General features: G+C 40.5%; 1 protein-coding gene across 1 annotated transcript in view; it reads left to right on the plus strand.

Annotated features, from left to right (window-relative positions):
* Nucleotides 1–1,777: 1,777 nt before the first annotated feature.
* gria1a (glutamate receptor, ionotropic, AMPA 1a) overlaps nucleotides 1,778–22,507 on the plus strand; it is a 162,394-nt gene continuing 141,664 nt past the window's right edge. The window contains exons 1-2 of the mRNA XM_063000558.1: nucleotides 1,778–1,939; nucleotides 2,157–2,291. Of these exons, the coding sequence (XP_062856628.1) occupies nucleotides 1,858–1,939; nucleotides 2,157–2,291 (217 nt within the window). The 5' untranslated portion in view covers nucleotides 1,778–1,857. The remainder of the gene's footprint in view (nucleotides 1,940–2,156; nucleotides 2,292–22,507) is intronic.

Raw genomic sequence — 22,507 nt, forward strand, 5'->3', positions numbered from 1 at the left:
GACAAAATAACTGAAACACCTGTCATTTTAGTGTGGGAGGTTTCATGGCTAAATTGGACCAGTCTGGTGGCCAATCTTCATTAATTGCACATTGCACCAGTAAGAGCAGAGTGTGAAGGTTCAATTAGCAGGGTAAGAGCACAGTTTTGCTCAAAATATTGCAATGCACACAACATTATGGGTGACATACCAGAGTTCAAAAGAGGACAAATTGTTGGTGCACGTCTTGCTGGCGCATCTGGGACCAAGACAGCAAGTCTTTGTGATGTATCAAGAGCCACGGTATCCAGGGTAATGTCAGCATACCACCAAGAAGGACAAACCACATCCAACAGGATTAACTGTGGACGCAAGAGGAAGCTGTCTGAAAGGGATGTTCGGGTGCTAACCCGGATTGTATCCAAAAAACATAAAACCACGGCTGCCCAAATCACGGCAGAATTAAATGTGCACCTCAACTCTCCTGTTTCCACCAGAACTGTCCGTCGGGAGCTCCACAGGGTCAATATACACGGCCGGGCTGCTATAGCCAAACTTTTGGTCACTCGTGCCAATGCCAAACGTCGGTTTCAATGGTGCAAGGAGCGCAAATCTTGGGCTGTGGACAATGTGAAACATGTATTGTTCTTTGATGAGTCCACCTTTACTGTTTTCCCCACATCCGGGAGAGTTACGGTGTGGAGAAGCCCCAAAGAAGCGTACCACCCAGACTGTTGCATGCCCAGAGTGAAGCATGGGGGTGGATCAGTGATGGTTTGGGCTGCCATATCATGGCATTCCCTTGGCCCAATACTTGTGCTAGATGGGCGCGTCACTGCCAAGGACTACCGAACCATTCTGGAGGACCATGTGCATCCAATGGCGGTGCCGTGTATCAGGATGACAATGCACCAATACACACAGCAAGACTGGTGAAAGATTGGTTTGATGAACGATGAACATGAAAGTGAAGTTGAACATCTCCCATGGCCTGCACAGTCACCAGATCTAAATATTATTGAGCCACTTTGGGGTGTTTTGGAGAAGCGAGTCAGGAAACGTTTTCCTCCACCAGCATCACGTAGTGACCTGGCCACTATCCTGCAAGAAGAATGGCTTAAGAGGCATAACATTATGACCACCTTCCTAATGTTGTGTTGTTCCCCCTATGCTCGCAAAACAGCCCTGACCTGACGAGGCATGGACTCCACTAGACCCCTGAAGGTGTGCTGTGGTATGTGGAAGTTGTGAGCTGGGGCCTCCATGGATCGCACTTGTTTGTCCAGCACATCCCACAGATGCTCGATTAGATTGAGATCTAAGGAATTTGGAGGCCAAGTCAACACCTCAAACTCGTTGTGCTCCTCATACCATTCCTGAACCATTTTTTTTTGCCACAGCCATCAGGGAATATCGTTTCCATGGAATGGTGTACATGGTGTGCAACAAGGTAGGTGGTATATGCCTAATGATGAAGAGATAATCAGTGTTATTCACTTCACCTGTCAGTGGTCATAATGAACGTATATATATATATACTAGTCATATCAAGCTCTGGTCAGCCACACATTTGTATATATTATTGTCTGGAGCAGAATGCTGCCCTGACGGGGTTCCTTTCACAATCGTTGTACATGTAGTCAGGAGGCAGGGCTACACACACACACACAAACACACACACACTGAGTCAGTTAGTACGGAGCATCGAGAGAGAAAGTGAGAGAGTGAACAGATGAAGGAGAGTGAGTAGCTCCTTCCCTGCGGATCTGTCATTCAATTCTGAAAGAGGAACCGAGCGGATTTCAGTCGGAACTATCGGGCTCTACCCATGCTCGGGATTCGGCTTTGTTTCTCTCCGCCAATGCAAAAGGACAAAATATGCAGCGAAGCATCGCTCTGCTTTACACCAGCGTTCTCGGACTCTGCTTCGCCTCCAATTTCCCAAGTACTATCAACATAGGTGAGTGCGCATCAAGTCACCTGTGGACGCGCAAAATACGCACCGCATACGCGGAACGGTTAGATCGCACGGAACAAGTTTGATCTTTTGGGAGGGTTTAACTAATCAAATTTGGCACATTTTGATGCACTGGAGCAACAGTTCTGATAACATGTATGCAGTTTACCTTGCTTTCTTTTTGATCTGACGCATGATTCCTATTTGTTTCCACACACAGGTGGATTATTCAGTACCGACTCGCACGAATATGAAGTGTTCCGATTTGCGCTCTCGCACCATCAGGACATTCTCAAACTGGTACCTCATGTGGATATGGTCAAGATGGGCAACAGTTTTTCCATGACTTACGCATGTGAGTACGAACATGAAAAATAGACACAAACAGACAATTTAGGGCATTTGTTATTAGGACACTATTTCTTTTGGTATACTGAGATGCTTAAATCAGAGTGGGGAAATATATCACTGTGTTTGGAAAGTTTAGGTCAGCGTAGTTCATTCATTCATTCATTCATTCATTCATTCATAATGTTTATCCTTGTGTATGTAAGCAACTGAACACTGTGCCTATTGCGCCATTAGAGCAAGTGGACAAAGACTTACTATATTACCTGCACATAATAATAGCCTACACGTTTGGGAAAGCCACATTTACATATTTTCTATTTTCTTGGATATATTTATACATATATGTTTGTTTGTTTATTTGGATTTTAATGTCATGGACAATTTAGTGTCTCCAATTTACCTCACTTGCATGTCTTTGGACTGTGGGAGAAAACCGGAGCACCCGGAGTAAACCCACACAGACTTGGGACACAGAACATGCAAACTCCACACAGAGAGAACCTGGACCGCCCCACCTGGGGATCGAACCCATGACCTTCTTGCTGTGAGGTGACAGTGCTACCCACTTAGCCACCGTGTCGCCCTATACATATATGACATTAATACAAAAATGTATGGACACATACTGTATATGAATCCATGGTGAGGTCAGGTAATTTGGGACTAGGCATAATGGGAAAAGTAAGATTTTGCATCATGGGCTTCTTAAATATAGGCAGCCAGTCATGAATCATGCAATTACATGGTTGCTATAAATGTCCTTTTTATGACAGAAGCATTTTGATTGGTCTGATTTAGGTATGGCGGATCAAAGATAAAAAAAAACCAATTAGGGCATTTGTTATTAGGACACTATTTATTTTGTTATACTGAGATGCTGAGATCAGTGTGGGGAAATAGATCACTGTGTTTGGAATGTTTAGGTCAGTATAGTTCATTCATTCATTCATTAATTCATGCTATTTATCCTTGTGTATGTAAACAACTGAACACTGTGCCTATTGCGCCAGTAGAGCAAGTGGACAGAGACTTACTATATTACCTGCACATAATAATAGCCTACACGTTTATGTAAGCCACATTTACATATACTTTTTTTCTGTTTTGTTATATATTTTTATACATATATGACATATATTTATGTATTAATACTCTTAATACTAGGCTATATGTACAGGAAATTTAATTTATGAAATGGAATTATTGAATGCATATTTACACCTTAGTTACAAATGTTTTGAATGAAACTCCATGGTTTTTCACATTCATTATGACACGTGTTTACACCATAGTGCCAAACATGAGGTGAATCTATGGTGAGGTGGTCGGGAGGGCTCCATAAATATAAGCAGCCAGTCATGAATCAAGCAATTACATGGTTGCTATAATCTTGTCCTTTTTATGAAACAAGCATTTTGATTGGTCTGATTTAGGTCTGGTGGATTAAAGATTCAAAAAATCACTGGTCCTCGGACATGCAATGCAGGTATGAGTGGATCAGACATAGCAGTACTGCTGGAGTTTTTAAATACCGTGTCCACTCACTGCCCACTCTATTAGACACTCCTACCTAGTTGGTCCACCTTGTAGATGAAAAGTCGACGATTGCTCATCTATTGCTGCAGTTTGAGTTGGTCATCTTCTAGACCTTCATCAGTGGTCACGGGCACTGTTGGCTAGATGTTTTTGGTTGGTGGACTATTCTCAGTCCAGCAGGGACAGTGAGGTGTTTAAAAACTCCATCAGCACTGCTGTGTCTGATCCACTCATCCAAGCACAACACACACTAACACACCACCACCATTTCAGTGTCACTGCAGTGCTGAGAATTACCCACCACCCAAATAATACCTACTCTGTAGTGGTCCTGTGGGGGTCCCGACCATTGAAGAACAGGGTGAAAGTTGGCTAACAAAGCATGCAAAGAAACAGATGGACTACAGTCAGTAATTGTAGAAGTACAAAGTACAAATGGAGCTGATAAAATGGACAGTGAGTGTAGAAACAAGGAGGGGGTTTTAATGTTATATCAGTGTACTTTTAATATATTTTAAAAATACATTTTACTTTATGGGAAAGGATTTCAGCAGTTATCCCATGCATCAGATAAAATGGGACACTTTGCTGAAGTAAAGTCGTCAGGTTTTAGGCTACCAGGTGCCATTCAATAATGTGTTACTATGCTATTGTGTGCCATACTGTCATATTACAGACATTCTGTTTGGCTACATTCAATGCCAAATAATATCAAACCTGGTAGCTTAAACTATGTAGTTAGTAAGTCCCTAGTATTAAATTAACTTTGGAAGTATGTATCATGGTGTAGTGGGTAGAGTTACAGCCCCCACTAGGCTATATTAATGATTTAATGAATTAATGAATGAACTGTTGAATGTATTCAGCCCTTTAAAAATTAACAAATATGAAATAGTTGTTCTTCAAGTAAGCTGATTTGTTTAGTGTCCTTTTTAACTTTATTCACTGTCCCATTTTACCTGAATGTGACATCGGAGGGTTCTAAAATATTTTACTTGGCAACTCACTGTCTATAAAAAAATAGCAGAGATCCATAACAAATTTTAAAAGTAGCACTTAAGGTAATCTACCAAAAAGTGTACCAAATCACCCACTTAGACACAGCCGAACATGATAAACTGCACAGACAGTGACAAGAATCAATAATCAAAACCAGGTCTCTAGGACACATATTGCTGTGTAGCACCCGCACCCATTCCAACAACCATGCCACTGTGCCAAATTACTAATGTAATCAGTGATTGTTGTTTTTTATATTTATATTCAGCTAAAATGGGACACTTCTCTGAAGTAAAAGCGTCAGGTTTTAGGCTACCAGGTGCCATTCAATCATGTGTTACTATGCTATTGTGTGCCATACTGTCATATTACAGACATTCTGTTTGGCTACATGCAATGCCAACTAAAATTAAACCTAGTAGCTGATTTATGTAGTTAGTAAGGTCCTAGTATTAGAAACAAGGAGGTGGTTTTAATGTTATGGCTGATCAGTGTATAGCATAACAAAATGTAAAACTAACAATTAAGGTAGCCTTTGGTATTTTAGGTGGTTGTCTTGGTAATCTACCAAATTACTCACAGCCGAACATGACAAACTGCACAGATTGTGACAAGAGGCAATAATTAAAACCAGTTCCCATTTCAACCCATTCCACCTCACCTCACCAACAAACTGGACTGGTCAGTTAACACTACTGCACTTTATAAAAAAGGTCAGAGCAGACTCTACCTACTCAGGAGACTGAGGTCATTTGGAGTGCGGGGGGCACTCCTCAGGACTTTTTTTGATACAGTGGTGGCATCAGCCATCTTTTATGGAGTGGTATGCTGGGGCAGTAGCATCTCTACAGTGGACAGGAAGAGACTGAACAAACTTATCAAGAGGGCCGGCTCTGTCCTGGGGAGCCCCTTAGACCAGTGCAGGTGGTGGGAGACAGAAGGATGTTAGCCAAGCTGGCATCCATGCTGGAGAACGACTCCTACCCCATGCACGAGACTCTTGCAGCACTGGGCAGCTCCTTCAGTGACCGACTGCTTCATCCCAAATGTGGGAAGGAGCGGTATCGCAGGTCCTTCCTTCCTGCTGCTGTTAGACTGTATAACCAGCACTGCTCCAGGCAGATCACACACACACTTTAAATCATTCATTATTCAGAACAATGTGCAACTTTTTCCCCATGTGTAATTATTACAATGTGCAATATGTGCAATATTTTTTCCCTTGTGCAATTATTTGTAATTATTTGTAAATATTTTTTCAGAGTTTTTTCTGACTTTTTATTATTATTATTGTTATACACTGTACTTTTTTATTGTATATTTTTTGTACTGAGTGCTTTACTGTCCCTTCGCTGCTGCAACACTGTGAATTTCCCCACTGTGGGACTAATAAAGGTTTATCTTATCTTATCTTATCTTATCTTATCTTATCCAACAACCATGCCACAGTCCCAAATGACTAATGTAATTTGTAGGCAAAGCAAATAATTACTTAATTACTTAAGGTGATTGTTGCTTTTTATATTTACACATTTTCTCTTTGACTGCTGCTGCCACTGAAGTGATTGTAAGGAACATGGGAGAGGGGGGTTGATTAGCACAGTGGTTTGTTGGCACAGCGGGGGGATGTAGTCTCACAGCGCCAGTCATGATTCATAAAAAGGAAAAGTTGGCTATGGACTGTGCTGAAAATAAAATGTGACTCAACCCACAGGTTCTCTACAGATACATGCTTAACACCTGATGGTCTTCAAAACAGATGCTTAATAAATTATTTATAAGTATTTACGTTTTCTTGAAAGTTTAAAGTATTGCTATAATGTTTAACTTAGCTTTTTATATAATGTATTTTTTTAATCATGTGAGCTTACATATATGGTTATGTGTGGCTAAATGTTTTTAGGCTGCATCCCAAATCGCAACCTATGTGCTACATAGCAGAGGTGTTCACAAGTCACAAAATACGAGTCCAAGTCAAGTCACGAGTCTTTAGACTAGAGTCCGAGTCAAGTCACAAGTCTTTAGACTAGAGTCCGAGTCAAGTCATGAGACTTTAGACTAGAGTCCGAGTCAAGTAACACGTCTTTAGGCTAAAGTCCGAGTCAAGTCACGAGTCTTTAGGCTAGAGTCCGAGTCAAGTCACCAGTCTTTAGACTAGAGTCCGAGTCAAGTCACAAGTCTGTAGGCTAGAGTCCGAGTCAAGTCACAAGTCTTTAGGCTAGAGTCCGAGTCAAGTCACAAGTCTTTAGGCTAGAGTCCGAGTCAAGTCACAAGTCTTTAGGCTAGAGTCCGAGTCAAGTCACGGGTCTTTAGGCTAGAGTCCGAGTCAAGTCACAAGTCTTTAGGCTAGAGTCCGAGTCAAGTCACAAGTCTTTAGGCTAGAGTCCGAGTCAAGTCACGGGTCTTTAGGCTAGAGTCCGAGTCAAGTCACAAGTCTTTAGGCTAGAGTCCGAGTCAAGTCACAAGTCTTTAGGCTAGAGTCCGAATCAAGTCACAAGTCTTTAGGCTAGAGTCCGAGTCAAGTCCCAAGTCTTTAGGCTAGAGTCCGAGTCAAGTCACAAGTCTTTAGGCTAGAGTCCGAGTCAAGTCACAAGTCTTTAGGCTAGAGTCCGAGTCAAGTCACAAGTCTTTAGGCTAGAGTCCGAATCAAGTCACAAGTCTTTAGGCTAGAGTCTAAAGATCCCATCACACTAGTATTGATCCGATTTCAATACCTACGTTGGTATTGATAATATCGATATATGGATCGATCCGCCCACCACTACCATGTACTGCTGGACTGAGAAAAGTCCACCTACCAAAAACATCCAGCCAACAGCGCCCCGTAGGCAGCGTCCTGTGACCACTGATGAAGGTCTAGAACAGCAACAATAGATGAGCGATTGTCTCTGACTGTACATCTACAAGGTGGACCAACTAGGTTGGAGTGTCTAATAAAGTGGACAGTGAGTGGACATGGTATTTAAAAACTTCACTCATACCAGCACAACACACACTAACACACCACCACCATGTCAGTGTCACTGCAGTGCTGAGAATGATCCACCACCTAAATAATACCTGCTCTGTGGTGGTCCTGTGAGGTTCCTGACCATTAATAAACAGGGTGAAAGCAGGCTAAAAAAGTATGTAGAGAAATAGATGGACTACAGTCAGTAATTGTACTGTAGATCTACAAAGTGCTTCTGATAAAATGGACAGTGAGTGTAGAAACAAGGAGGTGGTTTTAATGTTATGGCTGATCAGTGTATTTAATATCGATATTTGGATCGATCCGCCCACCACTACCATGTACTGAAGCAAATCACACCAGAATTAAAAGACATCATAGCCAATATAGTAAGCACATCAATTATTCAAACTATATGAGGACCAACATTATGAATTAGATTTAAAATGGCATATTTATATACATGCACACCTCTCGCTAGAATCAAACAAAATCACTGTGACGGTCCATGAAACCTGTTCCCTTGATTAGTGATCCACATCTTCAAGAAACTTTTGTCATTTTTCCACATGATTTATTCTAAGTAATTTTGCTGATAATTTCCCCTGAATTGAAGCAGTGACCTTTTAAAGTCTGTCAAACCACCAAGAGTACTCACCGTTTGTTTTAGTGTCTCATATACTGTGGCAATATCTTTTGGCAATTTATGCTGCTCCGTGCTCAGTGTTATCAGCCCCATCGCCCTTACCACCTTGAGTGCCCTTGGCCTCTGGGCCCTGCGAGTGTAGCTGCCTTTTGCATGTGTAGCTGCCACAACCAACCAACAACACCTCCTTGTTTTTACACTCACTGTCCATTTTATCAGCTCCACTTACCATATAAAAGCACTGTAGTCCATCTGTTTCTCTGCATGCTTTATTAGCCCCCTTTCGTGCTGTTTTTTAATGGTCAGGACTCTCCCAAGACCACTACAGGGTAGGTATTATTTTATTATTTGGGTGGTGGGTCATTCTCAGCACTGCAGTGACACTGACATGGTGGTGGTGTGTTAGTGTGTGTTGTGCTGGTATTAGTGGATCAGACAAAGCAATGCTGATGGAGTTTTTAAACACCTGACTGAGAATAGTCCACCAACCAAAAGCATCCAGCCAACAGCGCCCCGTGTGCAGCGTCTGATGAAATTCTCGAAGATGACTCAAACAACTCAAACAGCAGCAATAGATGAGCGATTTTCTCTGACTTTACATCTACAAGGTGGACCAACTAGGTAGGAGTGTCTAATAGAGTGGACAGTGAGTGGACACTCCATCAGCGCTGCTGTGTCTGATCCACTCATACCAGCACAACACACACTAACACACCACCACATTGTCATTGTCACTGCAGTGCTGAAGATGACCCACCACCCAAATTATACCTGCTTCGTGGTGGTCCTGACCATTGAAGAACAGGGTGAAAGCAGGCTAAAAAAGTATGTAGAGAAATAGATGGACTACAGTCAGTAATTGTAGAACTACGAAGTGCTTCTATATGGTAAGTGGAGCTGATAAAATGGTCAGTGAGCGTAGAAACAAGGAGGTGGTTTTAATGTTATGGCTGATCAGTGTATGTTATCATGTGGATATTTTTTAAATGTCTGTTACTGATTCTGTTACTGATGCAATTTGCTTTTTAGTGAATGGGCAGCCTGAGTATACCATGTAATGACTCTCTGTAGGCATTGAATGGTTTCTTGTGCTTGTAGCTGAATGTGTGTTTAGTGCTGTAGAAGTATCTCTCAGGATACCTTATTAGCACCTTATTAGCACATTGTTAGTCCCAGTTGTGGAACCTTAAAATAGAAACATATTCCCCAACAATGGCTACGTAAATCACAAAAGAGGAATTTCAGAATACACTTATTGTTTTTAGGATTTAGGGTAAAACAATGGTCTAAATGTGTTATGTATTGTTTTGTTGAAATACTACGCTATGTCTGTGTTATATGCTGGGCAGTTCCAGGCAGATCTAAACTCGAACATGATACAGATAACATTTTATAATGTTATCAATTGTATACAACATGTTTATTATTTTATAATAAACAGTCATAAGCTCCAAGCTGACAAATAAATAAATAATAAATAAAATGTATATAAATATTATACCATTTAGTAACGGAAATACCGGTAAAACACGTTAGCACACCAGAGCTGACATTTCGAACTCATCGGTTCGAAACTCAGCTCTGCCATCCGGCTGACCTGGGTGGCTACATGCACAACCATTGGCTTGTTGTTCGTACAGGGTGGGTAAGCCGGAGCTGGGACCATATAACTGAGCGAATTACGACCTCTGCTGGCTGGTTGGTGGCATCTGCACAGAGTCGAGGAATAATGCTGATCAGCATATAAACTCGACTTGTGCAGGTGAAACGATGCAGTCGGCTACTACACACGTGTCAGAGGGGGCGTATGACAGTGTCGCTCTCTTCAATCAGGGCAGGGGTCAGCTCTAGTGGAGAGTAAGCATAACGCAATTGGGTATAAATTGTACGTGCTAAAGTCAGGAGAAATAAGGGTGAAAATGCATAAAAAAAACCAATAATAAATAATAATAAAAAAAACTGTGTGCACTAGTTAAAAATATTAATTGTAAAATGCAAGGAAAATTTTTTTTAACATTATTTATTGTGACTATTAAAGGGTTAGGTAGAATGTTGGGTCAAATGAATGTAGGGTAAACCACAATAGCAGTATCGCACAGTATAATGAAACGTTTAGCAATAAAGTTTTCATATGTAAGCAGCAATGGCTGTGGTCAAGTAAAGTGCTTATGGGGACATTTAGTCCAATTCTGTTTGGACTAAATTCTGTTTCTTTATGTTAATTTATTCATTTTAATTTTCCCCCAACTGGCTGATAGTAGCTTTGGGTATTTTAATACTGGATCCCAGTGGTAGTGAGCTATCACAATTTACCACTGCGACACCCATTTTTTAGATATTTAGACATTATTGTTAACAATTAAACAATGAAATATTGACCAGTGCACCTTGCAAAATGTTGTTTAAAAACTACATACATATTTTAATTGTATTTTTTAAAAGGTAAAGTAAATAATTCCTTTTCAAAAATGTATGTTTTTGTTTTTGTTGCAAAGAGTCGGTTTGAAAACCTAGAGAACTTCCTTGCTACCTACTGCCTGTCTAGTAGAGAGGATTCTAATAAGACATCAAACTCAGATGTCTGGCAGGTTATTTGGATGCACTATTTAGACAGCGATTATGATAATTAAGTCAACACTGTTTTTGCTTATTAAGCTAACACAGTTTGCTTTAGGCCTTTAAAAACCAATGGGCTGAGGCGACACAACCCGCTAGCATGTCAGCTAACATCTTCCTCAGTGTACCAAAAATGGTTAAATTGTCAACTATAAGCCTGATTTTCCAAATAAATGACACTTGTACATTCTTATACAAATTTAAAATGTAAAAATCAATAAGAATTTATTTACATAAAAAAAAAAACTCTGCATTCGTCCTCCATATTTGTATATTTGTTTTATATTTGCAGTTGTAGCCTAGTGGTTAAGGTACAGGACTAGTAATCAAAAAGTCATTGGCTCAAGCCCCACCACTGCTAGGTTGCCACTGTCGGGCCTTTAACCCTCAATTGCTTAGACTGTATACTGTCACAGTACTGTAAGTCACTTTGGATAAGTGCCGGCTAAATGATAAAAATGTAAAATGTTTTGTGAGACAATATGTGCCGCACTGAATGCTGGGATTGTCTTTACCACTAAGAAGTAGAGATGTAACGATTCACCACAATAGAGCTAATAACCGATTCAAAAATTCCACGATTTCACATGTAAAACAATCAATATTCACTTTAAACAGCAGAGGGTGCTGGAGCTATACACCTCGCCTTGATGACGTCACTGGCGCTATACGCCTGGTTGCCAAATTCGGGGTTTTAATTAATTCAAAATTGTTTTGCATAGTTTGTACCTACCTCAGAAATAAAAGGACGTTAATTATTTAGATAAATAAAAGATAAGCACAAATCACAAATCACAGTCTTTTATTTTCTTTTTTTAACCAAAATAATAAAAGGAAACTTTGTCATCATTTGTCTTCAATTTCAGTTTTAAAAAAAATCGGGAAGAAATCGTATCATGAACCCAGTATCGTGAATCGCATCGTATCGTGGGTAGAGTGTATCGTTACATCCCTACTAAGAAGGCATCGGCTGCTCCCACGTTATTCAGTCAGATTATCGCTTCAAAATAAGGCATCTCAGTAGGCAGCATTTTAAGGTGTCTAAGAATTCGAGAAGTCTCCTTCTCTGGAGCGTGCATATGATGACGTAAAATGCTGTCTATGTAGAGAGCTCACTAGGTTTTCAGACAGACCGAATGTTTGTTTGCTTTATGATATGATTGTTTGATAGACTGGATTAATTTCATGTTTTCTGAGTTCTTAACATAGCGCTATATTTACATGAATTATGTGGAGAGAAAATATTAAACCATTTAAAACAGAATCATAATTTATCACAAAGTAAATAACAATTAAATGTTCTTATGAGTATTTCTGTTCACTCTTATTCACTATTTAGCATTTTGCAGCTTGTTGAATGAACGTGAAAGTCATTGTGGCATAGCTGGTAGGGTTGCGCCACACAGGATCTGGGTTTAATCCTTCCTTATGGTCACTGTTTGTAAGACGGCAGTGTCCCATTGTCTCTTGCAAAAGGTGGATGAAGTGCACTAGCCACCCTTAATTGCTTCTAGGGGTCAGTGATTTAATCTGTCCAGGGCATATTCCTGACTTGCAATCAGGATTTGCTGTTATACTGATTACTATGAATGTAAAAAAAAGCTCCAAACAATGTATAATAACTCATATAGCCTAGGTGAACAGCATTAGCCATGATAAATATCTGACCCTGTGCAATTGCTCAAAGATGATAGCAGCTCAATAGACTTGTCACAGTGGTAAAGCCCTAGATGAAGATTAAATGCTTTCACATTGAAGACCATAAATTTTAATCTGTAATTTTCCACTATAGCAAAAAAGCCTCTTAGACTGAATAATTGCCAGAACTGCCTGTAAAATGTCAGTTTTATATCCATTTTGTGGTCTTTTATTATCTTTATTTTAATGCTGTGTGATGCTAATTGGTTCATTTCACTGATGTTCTGCATTTACTCTTGCACACAAGAGTCAGTCAAGGCATTCACTCACACTGTCAGCACCAGTTTAAAAGAAATAATAAGAACCTGTGCAAACTGTTGGCGTGTGGTCTGACATGTCTAGCTTTGAGGAAATTACAATCACTTGTTCTGTTTTTAACAATGGAGCAGCTGGTGAATTTCATCTTTTATTGCTCGGTCTCGTAAAACAGCTCAGAGGAAACAACACACGGCAGAATAATTTTATTCTGTAGATGTGGTTCAGGCTTCATTATGTAATAAATGTGTTATGAATTTGCAAGGAAAAAAGGTAAACCCTTTTGGATTTAACTGTATTTCTGGAGTTACTATTTAAATATTGTGGTCTGGGCGCCCAGGTGGCACAGCAGGATATTCTGCTAGCACACCAGCGACGAGATTCTGAACTCCTCGGTTCAAAACTCGGCGTTGCCACCGGTCGGCTGGGTGCCATCTAGCAAGCATAATTGGCAATGCCTGCAGGGAGGAATGACCTTAATATGTTTCAAAATTCTCCACACATTCTCTATTGGGGACAGGTCAGGACTGCAGGCAGGCCAGTCTAGTACCCGTACCCTCTTCTTTCACAGCCATGCCTTTGTTTTGCATTGTCTTGTTAAAAAATGCATGGACGTCCCTGGAAAAGATGACGTCTTGAAGGTACCATATGTTGCTCTAAGATCTCAATGTACTTTTCTACATTAATGCTGCCATCACAGAAGTGTAAATGACATTTGCCAAGGGCACTGACACAGTCCCATACCATGACAGACTCTGGCTTTTGGACTGATAATAGTCTGGATGGTCCTTTTCGCCTTTGGTCCAGAGCACACGGCGTCCTTTTTTTTTTTTTTTTTCAAAAAAGACCTGTAATGCTGATTCATCTGACCACAATACATGTTTCCACTGTGTGATGGTCCATCCTAGATGCCTCAGAGCCCAGAGAAGTCACAATGCTTTTGGACATGGTTAACATAAGGCTTCTTTTTTGCACAGTAAAGTTTTAAGTGGCATTTGTCAAGCACTACAATACAGAGTTACATGCACAAAGGTTTGTCAAAGTAATCCCTTGCCCATGTTGTTACATCAGCTGTTGTTGAGTGGCAGTTCTTGATGCAGTGCCATCTGAGGTATCGAAGATCACGGGCGTTCAGCTTAAGCTTGCACCCTTGGCCTTTACGCACTGAAGTTCCTCCAGATTCCTTGAATGGTTTAATGATATTATGCACTGTAGAGGGAGAAATATGCAAATCCCTTCCTATCTTTCTTTGAGGTACATTGTTTTTAAACATTTCAATCATTTTCTCACACATTTGTTGACAAACTGGAGATCCTCTGATCATCTTTGCTCATCAAAGACCCAACCTTGCATGAATGCTGCTTTTGTACCAAACCATGATTACAATCACCTGTTTGGAATTACATCATTATTTTGTTTTTTCACCTCATTACTAGCCCTAAATTGCCCCCATCCCGACATTTTTTGGAATGTTTTTCAGGCCTAAAATGCAGGAATGGAGGTTTATTAATAAATGATGGTTCAAACAGTCTGCATTCAAATAAAAGTCAAAGTAAATGTAAGGAACACTGCATTTTTATTTTACTTGCATTTCCCATTACTTCAAAATTAAAAGTAGTTTGCAGGCTAAATACTTTTTAAAACAATGTGATTCCAGTTTTCAATGTCATTTTATAATGCAGTGCACCATCTTCTGCTAGGTGTGGAATGTATGTCAGATGTATTTGGAGCACAGGGTCCTGTACTGCCTTAAGCATTTTTTTGATAGTTTCAGATAGAGTGGTGTTTTAAATAGTTTTAGAAGGATGTTGGATCTCTGTATATAAGTTAAGATTGGAAAAGAGGCTGTCATGTTTTTCCTTTAGATGCTTTTGTATCTGGCACGACTTGCTACATTAATGAGAGACAAATGAGTGTGGTGGAGTTACTCCTCTCTGTCGTTCATGCCTTTGAAAGATGACAGCTGCAGTCTCTTACCTCTGGTGTGTTCTTTAATAAAGTAAAACACACGAACAAAGAGAGTAAAAAACCTGAGAGTGGAAAACCTGATGGGATTTATTGTCTGACAACTGCGATGACACTTAATAATATGTGCAGCAGAATGAAATCCACCCCCTCACAGACTACATATGCATAAAGTAGAACAAGGTCACACTGTACATGGATAATTTAATAGTGACTTGGCATTGCTATGTAGTCCAAAACACTGCTTGACATGGTGCCATGTGAAACTGCTCAAGTAGTGCAATTAGGAGCTCATAAAGAGCCTGGCCCACATAGCAGCGGCAGAGTCTCATTACAATAATGAGGGCACATGAGTCTCTCCAGGAAGCCTTTATATGGGATTAAATTATATGGGAATGAATTTTGAACCCTTAGCTTTGCAGATGTTGCTACTTAAGGGTCAGTAGTCATGCTGCCTGTGACCTGTGATAGGGATCTGATCACATTGTTAGTTTGGTGCTGGAAAGCAAAGGTGTGTGTGTGTGTGTGGTCGGATGCTTGAGGCAGGCTTGATAGGTGTATAGCTCATGGGCAGTGTTAGCTCAGGGGTACTGGACTAGCAAGCAGAAGGTTGCTGGTTCAAGCCCCACTGAGGCCAAAGTAGCCAATGTTGGGCCCCTCAGCTACTTATATTGAATTTAGTCATAATTGTAAGTCGCTTTGGATAAAAGCGTCTGCTAAATGCTGAAAATGTAAATAGACTTGATTCACTTGATTACTGAATTAATTAGGCATTAAGACAGCATTGCCGCTCAGGTGGCACAGCGGTAAAATACGCTAGCACACCAGAGCTGGGTTTTTGAATACATCGTATCGAATCAAAGCTCTGCCATCCGACTGGGCTGGGCGGCTGCATGAACAACGTTTGGCTGTTGTTCATCCAGGGAGGGAGCTGGATAGTGACCTCATAACTGATGCAATTACGACTGCTGTCTGATTGATGGCGTCTGCACAGAGTAGAGGCATAATGTGATCAGGGTGTGGCTCTCTGTGCACAGGGCTGGTCTGCGTATGAACTTGCCTCGTGCAGGTGGAAAAATGCAGTCGGCTACTGCTCACGTGTCGGAGGGGATGTGTGTCAGTTCACTCTCCTCAATCAGGGGTGGGGTCAGCACCAGTAGAGAGGAAGTATTACGCAATTGGGTAAAAATTGGATTCGCTAAAAGTAGAAAATGCATAAAAAAGTAGTAAAAACAATAGATATGAGGAAGACAGAGTGAAGACAGCTGTCCTTATCTCTCCCTCATTGGTGTCAATGCAGCTTTCTCACTTGTTTTGATCCCAAGTTTTATTAGACCTTTATCCAATACCACCTCATATAAGTCTGGCTTGCTAGAAATCAACGGCTGCAGTGCAGTATTTCACCCTGAACAGGATGCCAATTCAGAGCCATAGTCAATCATGTCTGTTTGTAGAAGTCTGACCAGCCAATAACCCCCCTGGGGATTTGAACCCTGGGTCACAATGACAGTGTGAAAATGTTTTAATCAAAGCTTTTGATGAAAATGTTTTTTTTAAAGTAATTTTAAAAACCAGCAATTGAATCGAACCCCTTAGCATGGATTTCCCAGTTGATGTGTTAACCACAATGCAAATATTATGCACCTGTACACTCTTATTCATATTTTAATGCAATATCAAAGTCAGTTTACACCAGTATTTAAATGAGAACAATATCAGCACACAATTTTAATGTTTTAAGGCCGCTTGGGTGGCGTAGTGGTAAAACTTGTTAGCCCATCAGTGTTGACATTTCAAACTTGAAAGTTCAAATCTCAGCTCTGCTACCAGCCAGCAGGGCACCTATACCGAAAATATCTGGGGAGGGAGGGCTGGAGGGATTCCATAAAACTGCTGCAATTACAACCTCAGCTGGTTGGTCTATGGGGTTCATTTTAGGCTAGCTTCATCAACCAATTACCCACAATATATTGATAAATTGAGTTCAATTCAACGGGCACACCCAGCTTTTATCCAGGTTTTGGACCGGAACCTAGAGTGCACTTAAAAGTGCACCTTCTAATGGCTAGGCTTATCCAACCAATCTAGTCCTATCCAATTACCTGACTGTATTTCACCCCTTCTGCTGCAGCTCCTCACCAAGGATGGTTATTACTAACACTTACCCCTCTGACACATGTGTGCATTAGCTGACCGCTTCTTTTTACCTGCACCTCACCTGAACTTGCGGGTTAATTTGGAGATCTGTATCGCGTGCGGAGAGTCACACACCGATCTTCATTAACCCCTGTCTTTGTGCAGGCACCATCGACCAGCCAGCGGAGGTCGTAATTGCAGTAGTTTTATGGACTCCCACCAACACTACCTCCCCAGTTTTTCTTTGTATAAGAACAATATAAGCACACAATTTTGAATGTTTTAAGGGCGTATGATTGGTGTAGTGGTAAGACTTGCAAGCCTATTAGTGTTGACATTTCAAACCTTTCAGCTCTGCTACCAGCCAGCAAGGCACCTTTACAGACAATAAATGGGGAAGGAGGGCTGGGGGATTCCATAAAACTGCTGCAATTATGACCTCTGCTGGCTATTGCCTTAAAACTATTAACTCCCCCCCCCTTGAAAATAAAACATTATTTAATTGGCCACTTACATTATTGTCTCAGAATACACCAAAACTCTACATCTACTTATAAACACCCATTCTTAGATCAAGAAAATGAGTCTGAGATGATGTTACTCTGGCCTATTTAGTATTTAACTGTGAGCTCAAAGCCTCATAAACATAGAGTCCATCATGTTAATTGCTTAATTGCTACGATGCTTTTGTGTGGTTGAGGACCCACATAAGCACTGCATAGTCAGCACTGACTTTAAAATGATGACCCTTTTAATACTTCTCCCGCTTCTCGACTGCCCAGACCACTGCCGAGCATTCCTTTTCTGATGCGGATCAGGCTCGCTCAGCCCTATTTAGAAGTCAGGAGGCGTAGGCGATCGCACATTTTCCTTCATTCTTCTCCTGAGTAAGCACAGCTCTCAGAGCTACATGTGGCGTCAGTCTGAACTTTTAAAAAGTCAGGTAGTTGCAGTATCAAGCATTTTGAAATGATCGTCCACTCCCAAAAGGCACCTTTTGCTTTTAATGCATGAAGGGCAAAGCATGTTTAAAAAAATGTGGGATAAAGTGGTTGTACCATCCGGCTAGTCCTGAAAAGTTGTACACTTTTACAATACGAGGTGCTGAAAGGTTCTGTACCAGTTCAGTCTTAGTGGTTTTTATTTTGTGCTGTTTCTAGTATTTTTGTGGCTGAGATAAACAAGTCATCTTCTGCAAAGATTTCATTTTTAAGGTTTAATGTGAGCCCGACTGCTTCCAGTACACTAAATACTGACTGCTAGTGTTGGAATCACACATAAGTGTTTCTGTGTTTAGGCCGCAAAAATCTACACATAATCTTGTGTAGTCTGTCTGAAAACCTAGTGAGCTCTCTACATAGGCAGCATATTACGTCAACATATGCACGCTCCTGAGAAAAAGGCTGTCTGAATTCCTAGATACCTTAAAATGCTGCCTACTAAGGTGCCATATTTTGAAGCTATAAACTGACTAAATAACGTGTGAGCATCCAATCCCAGTATTCAGTGCGGCACAACTTTTCTTACAAAAATTACAAATATGGCAGACGAATGTGGAGCAACGAACTGTGTTCTTTTTAAATAAATCAATTCTTATTCAGATTTCATTTGTATAAATGTGTACAAGTGTAATTTACAGTGGTACCTTGAAACTCAATGTCAATTGGTTCTGGGAGTGGCATTGAGTTTAAAAAGCATTGAGTATCAAGGTGTTTTTCCCATAAGGATGTATGGGAAACCTGTTAATGTGTTCCATGGTCCCGTGGACTTGCATATATTTTAGGCTTGGGGTTGTTTTTGACACTTATACACTGAAAATAACACAAAAACAATATAAAAAAACACTGATATCAAAAAGCTGATTTTTACAATTTCCCGAGCTGTAACACAAGTTTAAAAGTGAAACAGTGTGAAAAATCCAGCTAAACACAGGTACATGTGGAGCTTATTGTTATTCCACACAAATGCAGTTTCGTCTCATGTGCGCACTTTGATGACGTTTTACCGCACCTCTCAAGCTGAGCGCTTAACAAAGCGACTGTTCATAATTAATTTTAAATTAAATAAATAAATTTTTAAAAAGCAAACTGAACACGTTTATTTTAAGGGAAACGTTGATAATCCAAATAATCTGCCTTATAAGTCTATGTCTTATTAGAATCATCTCTACTTAGTCAGGTGCCTAGGTAGGCAGTAGGCAACAAGGCAGCTGATTAGTTTTTTAGACAGACCCCTAGTGTCACCTGCATGTTGTGATACTGTATGTAAGGTCGAATAACATCTAGCTTTAGCATATTGGCGAGTTTGTTCTCAACCCACTCCTGTTTAGCTACTGGACTTTGTTGATAGCATGGATCTGATGCACAATGAGGTTAGTGTGTTCGAGTGTGTCTGTACATAAAATAGGCCAGTCATTAGGCCTGACATACCAGTGTTATGATGTCCTCAATGATGTCAGATATTGTTACTAAATCACAAGCCAGCATTCTATTGACTGAACTTACTCTTGACAAAGTAGGATGGTCATGGTCATGCCAAGAAAATTCACATCTGGTACCATTCGCAGTTTTATTGGGGTATGTGACATTCTGAAAAACTAGAATCAGCCATGTGGTCAGCAGGAATTCCAAGCCCTGTATTAGAGGAAAAGTTAAACCAGTGTCCCTAATGATGAACAAGGTTAGTGGATAGGTCTCACCATGTAACACAGCATTCCATTAATCTCTGCCAAGCGTGAACTGAACTTGGCTGTTGGTCAAAGATTATCATTGTTTACCATTTTTAATTAAAATTTTAATTTACCTACTTGAACCTTCAGAAAAGGGAGAAAGTGTTGCCAGTATCTACCGTAGACATAAGGTTTTGTTGTTTCACTCTAAAGCAAAGGGAGAAAGTGTTGTTACTACTGGCTTATGTTTCACAGTAGACAGTACCTATAGGAAAGTCTATTTCTCTCCCATGGTCTGGTTTCACAGATGGTTTGTTCTTGCTTTAATCTTAAGATTCAGCCCTTTCTTTTCTCCGAAAAGCTCTTTGCTTATCGATGTCCCTCTCAATAATTGCTCCAACACGCACTAGCTTGTCGATATTGGTAAATGTACCTTGCAGTTGCGCAAAATTGAATGCAGAATGTCGTGTTCACTTTTCAAAGGTTTCCATCTAAGACACAAAGCTTGATAGGTGGGTAGGAAGGTAAAACTTCGCAGATTTTTGTTAATCACTTGCTTTCTGTCCTGAGGATGTTTTTTCTGCATTTAGCTTGTGGTCTTTTGAGAGGAAGGGATATATAAATGCCTCCTTAAACTGATTCCATGTTTGAATGTTGTTTCTTGGCTTGCCACCTCTGACAAAAACAAACATTACAGTGGTCATGATTTCCATACTGCTGAGTGGGTGTAAAGCCAGTAATTCTTTGCATTTAAAAAAAAAAAAGTTATGAGGCTATTCATCACACACACAAACCATTTACATTTACAAAACCAGACAATATACAGTGCATAGACATATTGTAATACACTGCCTGGCCAAAAAAAAGGTCACACACTCTAATATTTCGTTGGACCGCCGTAAGCTTTGATTACGGCATTGTGGCATCATTTCCACAAGCTTCTGCAATGTCACAACATTTATTTCTGTCCAGAGTTGCATTAATTTTTCCCCAAGATCTTGTACTGATGATGGGAGATTTGGACCACTGTGCAAAGTCTTCTCCAGCACATCCCAAAGATTCTCAATGGGGTTCAGGTCTGGACTGTGGTGGCCAATCCATGTGTGAAAATGATCTCTCACGCTCCCTGAACCACTCTTTCACAATTTGAGCCTGATGAATCCTGGCATTGTCATCTTGGAATATGCCCGTTCCATCAGGGAAGAAAAAATCCATTGATGGAATAACCTGGTCGTTCAGTATATTCAGGTAGTCAGCTGACCTCATTCTTTGGGCACATATGGTTGCTGAACCTAGACCTGACCAACTGCAGCAACCCCAGATCATAGCACTGCCCCCACAGGCTTGTACGGTAGGCACTAGGCATGATGGGTGCATCACTTCATCCGCCTCTCTTCTTACCCTGATGCGCCCATCACTCTGGAACAGGGTAAATCTGGACTCATCAGACCACATGACCTTCTTCCATTGCTCCAGAGCCCAATCTTTATGCTCCCTAGCAAATTGAAGCCGTTTTTGCCGGTTAGCCTCATTGACAAGTGGTTTTCTTAAGGCTACACAGCTGTTTAGTCCTAATCCCTTGAGTTCCCTTCACATTGTGCGTGTGGAAATGCTCTTACTTTCACTATTACACATATCCCTGAGTTCTACTGTAGTTTTTCTACCATTTGATTTTACCAAACGTTTAAGTGATCGCCGATCACGATCATTCAAGATTTTTTCCGACCACATTCCTTCCTCGAAGATGATGTTTCCCCACTGTCCTTCCACTTTTTAATAATGCGCTGGACAGTTCTTAACCCGATTTTAGTAGTTTCAACAATCTCCTTAGATGTTTTCTCTGCTTGATGCATGCCAATAATTTGACCCTTTTGAAACAGATTAACATCTTTTCCACGACCACAGGATGTGTCTTTCAACATGGTTGTTTAACAAATGAGAAGGTACTCACTGCATCAGTTAGGGTTAAATAACTTGTTGCCAGCTGAAACATAATCACCCATGCAGTATTTATCCAATGGGAGGCTCTTACCTATTTGCTTAGTTAAATCCAGGTGGTGACCTTGTTTTTGGCCAGGCAGTGTACTACATTTAATGAGTTCTTCAAAAAGTTTCCGCACTTTTTAAACTCAATTTTTTTAATGCACCTTCCGATGCATTTTACCAGCGTCATTCCAACTTTTTATCAGCAAAAAATGTTTTTGGTTAAGCCACTAATGCGCTGCTGCTTTCACATTATCATTACATGGAAATCTTCTTCCCTCTAAATCTAAATCAACCTTTGGTTCTAAATCAAGACTATAAGCTCTTCATCAGTCTCTCAGACATGACCAATTCCTACTCCTCCCACCCTCACCGTTTCCAAGCAAAATGTAAAAGTGTGGAAACTTTTTAAAGATCCCTCGTAGATATATACATACATTTCATTATACACCATCATCAGTGCTTACTCGTTTAAAGAGTGTTCATTAACAGAGAGGACTTTATAAAATCAATACACAGCCTAATGTTACCAATTGAACAACACAAAAGAAAAAGAAAAAAACAACACACGCACACACACACACACACACACACACACAGGTTCCTCTATGAATGTTCATGGAAAGTGGTGTAAACAATCCAGACACCCTCTTGCAGTGTCTTTCTCACAGCCTTTTTTACAGTACTTGTTCTGTTCTACATTATCATGCGCAAACTTAGAGTTTCTGCCCCCTAGAGATTAGAACTATATTAATCTAATGTAACACT

This window comes from Trichomycterus rosablanca, chromosome 8 (assembly GCF_030014385.1).
Source record: "Trichomycterus rosablanca isolate fTriRos1 chromosome 8, fTriRos1.hap1, whole genome shotgun sequence".
In the NCBI taxonomy this organism is placed as follows: domain Eukaryota; kingdom Metazoa; phylum Chordata; class Actinopteri; order Siluriformes; family Trichomycteridae; genus Trichomycterus; species Trichomycterus rosablanca.